Below are 9,492 nucleotides of genomic sequence, written 5' to 3' on the forward strand. Positions count from 1 at the left end.
ATGTCCTTGTACCAATTATTTTATTTTTTAAGAATTTTGAGAATAAAACATGGGTAAAATAATGCAAAAATGAAAATGACTCGCCACGCCATCTAAGCACTTGACATGCAAACAAAGGCACCACTTTACCATCCACAACGTTAAATGCACTCAGGTTTTGCTACAATAAAAGCCTTCTCATACAGAATGTCCACAATATAGATCCCATCGACCGTCTCCTCTCTACTAAATGCACAGATATGTACACAAATCGGAATATGAATATCAAACAAACTTTATACCTCCCGCTTGTGTATAAAGCTTATCCTGATCTGGTCAGGGTCTGAGCTGTGTTGGAGGTGACGCGAAAGCATCCATCAAACATTGTTTGCTCACACCCTACGGAAGGTACTTTATCCTTCCGGTTTTCTGTTCCACTGGCGTAATCCTAAATTCCCCTTTGTCTCTGTTAATTCAAATAGTGACAGTGATCTAACTACAGTGGGTTTCAAAAGTTCTGGACCCCCAGTTAATATACATACTACCAACAAAGAAGAGGAAGATCAATTGAAACAAATTTATCTCGCCTTTGGCAAATAAATTGACCTATTCTATTTGTTTTAAAGGGTTTTATTACATTTTGTGCAGCACAAGGGACCACCAATACCAATTTTTATCGGTATCAGTTTTGAAAAAGTTAACACTAAAATGTTTAAGATATCAACTTATAAACTGATATAATTAACAATGAAATTTTGTTACTATAATTTAACTGTTAATTTCCTTAGGTCAGGTTTCTAAATCAGGTTTGTTATAAATAATATTGTAGAAAATAACTGCTCTGCGAACTAATGCTCCGATTGAGTATGTAGCACACTTCAAGTATTATAAAAATTAATAAAGGGCATTTGTATGAAAAATGTGTTGGCCGATATTAATAAATTAGTTAATAATGAACATATTTACATAGAAGTGGGGGTTTTACATCAATATTTGTAAATGATATTATTTCAGTCAGTATTCTAAGAGGTTCGATCTTATCAAATTTGGTTTAAATCGGACAAAGCGTCTTACAGTTACTTGGAAAGAAATAAATTTTTTTGTCAACTTTGATGTCTTTTAGAATGAAAACGATACAGCTTTAAGTAGAGATAAGATTAATTAAATAATTTGGTGTTTATACCAAGAGTCCATGTTAGTTCCTTGTACACGGAATATTAGGACACTTTGTATACGAGTCATATTATCAAGTTGGCGACACATTTTACTTCCTTAAATTAATACTGCATTATTCGCTTCTTGGTGTGATACGAAAATTTTTAATAAGTTTTAAAGCATTTATTTTATAATGTACAAATAACGGTAACGAATGATTTAATTCTTCATATAATATTTTCCTTGAGCGCTAATGTCAATGTTTTCCCCAAACGTTACTCTTTCACTGTTGTTGCATGCTCCACTTCTAAAATTTTCTATATTATCACATTTCGTTGCTCTGATATCATTAGAATTTACAGACGTGGCAAATAATGCAACAGATTTCGGTTTACTGTCATCAAGGGGACCTGAAAAAATATTATGCAAATTTAGAGAATGATAAAAATTTATACCCTAATTTAGTGCTGACAGAAAATAAATGAGGATAGCACCGGATGATATATAATAAGCCCATCTCGTGCCATCCCATGCATCTTGTTTTTTTTTAAATAAAACCTTTTTTATACGCAGCAAAAATTATTATAAATTAACTTTAGAATAATGTTCAGCGTATACAATAATTTCAGTTCTTATATTACTTAAAACAATACAAATATACACATATTTTGTTTCTTACTTGAATTTGATTTTGGCAAAGAAAATAGATTTATTCTAAGTAAATTAAAACAAAATGTGTTTTCAAATCATCGATGTTTTGTGGTTTTTATGTATACTAAAGTTGCATCAATATTTGTGTATTTAAATATAGTACAATTAAACTCATTGAAGTTACACAAATGAGGAGTATTCAAATTTGAGTTATCTTTCTAAATGTGCCGTCATTTGTGTTTTTTTGTACTAGAAGGGTATACGATTGAATAATGAGTTTTTATTGTTAAAAATTATTTTAAATTTGGTGAAAGTTATGCAGAAGTTGAAATAAATACAAAATATAGAAAAACAAATTGTCCAACAAACAGCAACATTCGAAATATTGTGAATAAATGTCAAGAAACTGGTTCAATTCTAGATCAAAGAACTAACATTTACAGTTGTATTGGTCGTTCACGAGAAAATATTGTAGCCGTAAATGATAGTGTCACTGCAGAACAAACACATCAATTCGTCATCCTTCACAGCAATTAGGCACTAAACAAACCGCTTTATTCAATATTTTGCATAATCATCTTCACTTAAAGGCTTATAGACTAGGGCGGATCTGTCGAAATAGTCGACTTCTTGGATGTAAGAGAGGGCAAGCAAATTTTCCCTAGATCTGGGCGAGGTTCGGAACATTTTCAAAATTGCAAAAATGTTTAAAAAAATTTTTAAAATACCTATTTTATCTGAGTTTTTTACTTATATCTTGAAACCTATGCATTTTGGAAGAATATTGAAAACGAAAAAAAGTTTTAGTATTGAATTTTGCACAATACACTGTAAGTTAAAAATGTTTAAATTTATTACCGATGTTGCAAAATAGCAATAATTGATGAAAAAAAGGCAAAATAATTGGATAATTTTTTTTAAATATTCTAATTGCCCCGAGGGCATTCTAATTTTGATAAAAAAAAATTTAGAATATAATAAAACAACACACCAAATTTCTTTAAGATCGGTTCTATAGTTTTTGCAAAATAATTTTTTGAAAAAAATTAAAAAAAAATTTTCGAATTTTCAAAATGTTGTACAGCCTCAAATGAAGCATCTAGAACTAGATACTTGAAAATTTTTTCACATAGAAAGGATCGCGCAACCAAATGGTTTTTGAAAAATTTAAATCGGTTGATTAGGACGGCCGCAGTAAATTTTTAAAGTCAACATTCTTTTTTTTATTTTTAAACAAATAATTAAATTACATTTATCAATTTGCAATTTAGTTTTTTTCAAAAATTATAATTTTAAAGTACTCGGAAAGACGCTTCTTTAAAAAAAAAAAGTTACATTGCGTTTATTGGTTCTCGAGAGAGTTATAAGCGGTGAAAGTTTATTGGCATTTACCGTTGATTTATAAACAATTTAGCAATAATCTTTGATCCAGTGGCTTCGTTTTACCGAGTTCTAAGCTGGAAAATATTTTAATATTCATAAGTTATCGGCAACATAGATAAATCAGCTAATGTACCAGGAGCAGGAGCTTCGTTATGTGCATACCACATATTTTTAGAGATAGCTAGTGATACGTCTTCAAGCAGTGTTGGGAGTTGCTCATTTAAAAATCTCAAATATTCGGCTCCGCCGAGACGCCGAGGAAGAATAAACGGACCAGTAGGATAATCTCCTATGATTCCTGCCCATACATTTAAACTAAAATTATGTTGAGATTGGATGTACAAACTTGGTGAGGATTTTCGTCGGACCATGTGTGATTATTGTGAAGGTTCACTAAACCATGTCTTTGAAATGACGCTTCATCACCAAATAAAATACTGGATAAAATATTTCTGTTTTCCCTTGAAATCTTCATATACTATTGACAAAAATCTATCCTGTTAGGTAAATCCGCAGCAGTCAATTCCTGCACACGTTGTAGATGGATCATTCGCAATTTTCCAAATCGTAGTATGTGAAACGTTATACTGTGTCGCCAATTTTCTGGTGCTTGTTTCAGAATTCTGATCTTGTAAATTGCTAAGGACAACTTCTTCAAGTTCTACATCACGAATAAGACGTCTTCTGCCAGTACTTTCAGGACGAGGTTGAATGTGTCCGTTTCCCCGAAGTCTTCTTTCTACCGCCGCAAAAGTTTTTCTAGCAGGAACACGACAATTGGGATATTTGGCATGATAAAGTTGTACAGCAGCAGCACAGTTCTTGTAACATTCAAAAAATACTTGCAACATATCGACATACTCGTCATTAGTATACATAATTGGTTATTTTATTCAATTCCAAAACTATTTAATATCTAGGACGCAGGTAAATAGTGGCTAAAATCAATTAACACTTTAAACTATTTGTTATTTATTTATTTAAGCCACTCGAACCTTGGTATTCGTGGAGGTATAAATCCGTACTACTAATTTATGAAATTAAAAATATCTCCTTAACGGTTGGCTTTAACCATTTTCAATAAGTATACCTTTTATGTTCAAAAAAGTCCAATATTTCATATTTTGTTACTAAAAACTGTATACGGGGGTCGGCAAAAAAGTTACTACATATTCAATACATAACGTTGCCTGTAGAGGGCGCCTCGTACTCGACACTCCAAAATCATAATTATATTACCTTTCCCATCATTAAAAAACCTCTCTGTTGAAAATTTTAAACATTTCTGACTAAAATTATAGAAATTAATAAGGAAAAACCATTTTTTATTTTTCATTTTGACACCTTGTATCTTTTTTATTATGCGACTTGGGATATAGGTATGTTAGGCTAAATCAACTTATTTTCACCCAAGGAACTCTGGTATCATTTGTGCACCTCCATTTAAATACACCCTGTATATGTTCCAATTTCTTGGAAAAAACGGACAATTTTCAAATTATTACTTTTTTATTTTAATGTTACCTATAAAAGTACTCATTTGCAAAAAAAATGCTCTTAAGACTTATTTCTAATAACTACGATTTCACGTACGTTGTAATCGTAGAAGGTTCGAAAAAATCATTAGCTTGAACATTTTACATTTTTTTTTCTATCAGAGCTGTGCCACCTACTAACTTGATTTCAACGCTAATGATTTTTACGTACTTTACATAATTACATTTTATATAAAATCGCATTTAAAAATAAAATCTTACGCCTTCAATAGTTCAATAGTAGTTCAACGCATGTTATAAAAGGTAGTAACTCGAAAATGGTCTTTGTTTTTGTTGAATAAAATAGAAAGGATCTTTTTTCTTAAAATTCCAATTTTCGAAAATCAGTGATATAATATTTACTGAGTTCTTAGTTATAGTGACCTCTGGAATCTCCACGACTAGTTAACGAATTTATGTTCGAATTTAGAGAATTTTTACGCTAATTCGGTAAACCGTTAGTCCAAGTTTCATCATTCTATGCCAAATATCCTCAGAGGTATTTTAGAAAATATATATATTTTTTTATTTTGTAACGCAGCGTTTCCAGACAGAACGCATGTTCATAGCAACATTTCTTAAATATTTTTTGCCGTAAATCTCACTTTTTCAACAAATAAATGAATCACCCTCTATAGTACAGTTCAGCAAATGGCGGTACCTGCTATTACCGTAACTTTAAAAATAATGAAAAAGAAATTATTGGACTTTAATATCCATTGATCCTTATTCTCCTTACTTACCTTATTAAAATAGATTGTTTTGATTTTTTATACAAATAAATTTATTGAAACAAAAAAAAGGATAGAAGTAGCTCAAAACATATACTTGCCCTTATTTATACCAACATCGTCCACACAGAAATCGGCATGACCTATTTGCTCACAGATGTCAGTTAAATTCGTGTGGACTACATCGACGAAATCTGCATTTCCCGCCGCGAGTTTCCTCTGCTCGCCTTTGTCGTTAATTAAGTAATAAGCAGGATCCAAGCCAGTAATCCTGTTTATTTTTCTTCCGGATAAATCGCGGAGGCGCTCGGCCGCCGAGGCGGCAACCTCGCAGCCCAAAGAGACTCCCACTAAGTGAATATTTAAGTAATCCTCTTCGGTTTTATTAAATATTGTAGCTATAAAATCCGCTACCGCCAATCCTGCGGAATGGGCTTTGTTTATGGACGACGACTCCGGGGGCGCGGGCAGGCACCAGTCCACTGGAACAGAGGAATTTTTATAGGAGGTTCTACATTGGACGGTATTTATATTGGCTGTTGACGGAAGTTTAAGAGGTTTTGGAATATACGTACAAAATACATTAATTTAAAAAAAATGCGTTTATGAAAGAAATTGTAATATCTTTTGAAATAGAAAAGGTATTTAATTTAAGTATCCGGGGTGGTTCACCTCCTGTTTTCTGCACTGTTTTTCAACAAACAGAAAGGTATAAGAATACAAATTAATGGAAATTTTTAAAATCTCTAAAAATAATATCACGCGTTTTTGACAAACTTTTTAATAAATGACAAATTTTTAACAGCTGATTTCATCCTAGAACGTTCTGGTAAAACTAAAATAAAAATGATTTAAAGTGAACAGACAATTTGTAACTTATAAAATATCTTAAATAGAAAATATGCTACATCACATTCTCTCCCAGAGTTTCATTGAAATGAATTTATTAATTAATTGTTGTCAGTACCTCCGGGGGATCGTCACGAAAATACTCTACGAATTGGCAAGTATTTCAACATCAGAAACTTCGCGTAATTGCTTCTCCATCGCGGCACTTAGGCCCCTTTCATAACTCTAGTACTTTTCTTCAAACCATCCTATTACTACACGGGTGGCTTGGTAGCAAAGTTTCGTACAATTTTTATGTATGATAGTTTGATCTTAAGTTACAGAAATTTATTGCTCTATTCTTATTACCATTTTATCGGGGACCACACGCAGTCGGAAGGTGTTGAGGGACCCAGGTCTCTGGTAAGCCGCCACAGCCACATCCCGAGCCTGTCTTAGGTCACCCATCCAAGATCCAGCCAGCGTCCGTGATGCTTACCTCGGCCGATCGAAATCCATCGGCCAAGACACCCGGCTAGGCGGTCCCACTAATCATAATTATTTGTAGGCTTATTTTAAAATAAATCCTGGATGTATAACGAAACTTCATCACAGTAGGCTTTGATTATAAGGAAACAAAAATTTTGTTTAATGTCACTCAGAAATACAAGTCGACAAAACAGTTAATTGTATCTTATGAGAACTAGAAATTTGGCTAATTTAAGTGAAAATATGGTCCAATGGTCATTTATGGTGAATGAAGAGAACATTTCAGAGCTGCAGTGAGATTATATTCTGCATGATGCCCTAACAGAAGATGTCTAGACCAGAAAACATTTTTGAAAAGAAAGGAAAAGTTGTAATGTTAAACGTAAACGTTTAAATACAGTGATAAATGATCTAACAATAGCGGAAGTTTTACAACATGTGGAAAATAATCTTCAAACTTCAATTAGAAATATTTCAAACTGGTGCACGGTATTTAAATTTTTTGCAAAACGACATTTTAAATGTATTAGAAGATATTTCTGTGGCAACAAGACGCGATATGTGGCAACAAGATGGTGCTTCACAGGTAGTTACAGAGTACTTGAACAGATCCTACCCTGGAAGATGAATTGGTACAAATGGGCCAATTAGATGGCCAGCAAGAGTGCCAGATCTAACGTCTCTTGATTTTTTCCTATGGGGAGATATTAAAAAATATGGTGTATACGGGGCCAATAGAAAATATGGCGGACTAAATAAATAAGATTTATGCTAACTGTGCGGCAATTACCCGTTGCTCTTTACTTTCTTCTTGCGATCAGGAACTACGGCGTAGCTTTGAAATATGTATTAGCGAAAATGGAAATGTTTTTGAACACTTGTTGTAGTATATTTTATTTCACTGTTCCTTAAAAAATTGTTAAATCGACTTGGATAATTATTGTTTCATTGTGTAAGGCAATAATAATTTGAAACTCGCCTGAGTTTGGTCCTCACCGACTGAAGAGCCTGATATCTCTGAAGCTATTAAATTTTTTGAAAATAGGAATCTGACAAAAAGTGTTTAGAATTGAACAAAGTATCAGATAAACCTTGTCACAAAATTCCTGCCAACGAAAAATTGTTGCACTTCTTGATGAAGCCATCGTGAGCTATATGATCTGTTTTTTTCAAAATCAAAATATCTTTCCGTTGCCGAGATACGAGGTTGAGGACTTTTATGTGGAACACCCGGTATAATATCAAATTTTGAAAAATGGGCAAAATATATACCTAAGATGGGTTATTTGGAATAAAATACTGTGTACATTTTTTATAGTTCATAGAACACTTTCTTATGATTACAGCGATATGAGATGTGATAGGTAATCTCTAATAATATGTGACATATGGCCATTAGTGTAAGGTAAATTATATGACCAAAGCCATAATACCTGTCTAACACATTCGTTTAGTCACATCTCTTTTCTTCTTATTGTTAGAGATAGATTAAGCCAACTATCACCGAACTCACGAAAAAAAATAGGTATCTAAATAGATAGGTATGTACAAATACACAAAGAAATCTTTTCCTGATTAACTCTCTAACTCGTTTTCATTGTATAAGATTTTTTTTCTGTAAAGTAAATAAGGAATGGGTCAAACTTAAAGTGGACGATAGACCTATATACAGCAAAAAGCTTACTCTGGTGAACATATTAATAGAAATGTGGAAATAAATAAATAAATTTGTAACTTTTATTATCTTTTATTTATTTATACCATTATGAAACCATACCATTTATTAAGTATTATTATGTCACAGTTAAAGATTTTTTGGTAGCCAGGGAATGGCATTTAAAAAGAAATAAGTATATCCTTAAGAAATTATTATTGCTCAATTTTATAATTCTTTACTCATACCTATCATTCCTGTTATAATTAAAATTCCAATTTTAGATATTTGCTGTTGTCTTCAGCTTCAACAATGAAACAAAAAAACTGTAAAATTATGTTCAGGTACGATTTCTTTTTAAAAATAATAATCATAGAACTTCCACGTCTATCCAATACTGAGCGATTCGGGATGAAAATTATTTCCGTTTTATATTCTGCAAAAGCTACTATTTCTCTTTTATGTACCCTCAGAGAACGCGAATATACATGTACATATATTCCCAAAGCCTCTTAAAAGAATACTTAGAACTGGGTTGCATTTATCTACTTCTGATAGGGAAAATCTAAAACCCACAGAAAATTCTAACTAAATTTTTAATACAATGTATTACTTTTAGTATTAGATTTATAGAATGCTTTATATATAGATGTCTGAACTGTATTGTTATTTATTCTTTTTTATATAAGGCAATGCGATTTATACAGAATTCGTTGACGTAAAAATTTTTTCTTTTACTTGCCTAATAGCTGTTTTACATTGACAATTTGTTGATCAATTAATTCATGAAGTCGCTTCATCAAGAAATTGGACACGTGTAATGCATGTTCTAATTTTCGTCAATTTCTTCATGAAGTTCGGAAGTACCAACCCAACAGATTTCCAGCCTCAGATCAGTAATGAGGTTATGTTATTGGAATATGTAAATAATTGTGTGGCGTCGTGCTAGTTTCGCATTGTTTTTACTGATTTGTTATTTACAAAAACTAATATTTATATAATATGTGTCAGAACGGTACCGCTGTTGTATCACTACAATTATGAGTGGAAAGGTGACATTTTTGAAATTTATTTGCTTCTTTGATTC

The 9,492-nt window shown here is 32.1% G+C and overlaps 1 protein-coding gene across 1 annotated transcript in view; it reads right to left on the reverse strand.

Moving 5' to 3' along the window:
* Window positions 1-1,278: 1,278 nt before the first annotated feature.
* Window positions 1,279-9,492, reverse strand: part of LOC108917098 (lipase member H) — a 9,948-nt gene continuing 1,734 nt past the window's right edge. Inside the window, exons 3-4 of the mRNA XM_018723536.2 lie at window positions 5,536-5,916; window positions 1,279-1,544 (exon numbers count right to left, since the gene is read on the reverse strand). Coding sequence (XP_018579052.1) covers window positions 1,354-1,544; window positions 5,536-5,916 — 572 coding nt within the window. The 3' untranslated portion in view covers window positions 1,279-1,353. The remainder of the gene's footprint in view (window positions 1,545-5,535; window positions 5,917-9,492) is intronic.

Source organism: Anoplophora glabripennis, unplaced genomic scaffold, assembly GCF_000390285.2.
Source record: "Anoplophora glabripennis isolate ALB-LARVAE unplaced genomic scaffold, Agla_2.0 scaffold45, whole genome shotgun sequence".
Lineage (NCBI taxonomy): Eukaryota > Metazoa > Arthropoda > Insecta > Coleoptera > Cerambycidae > Anoplophora > Anoplophora glabripennis.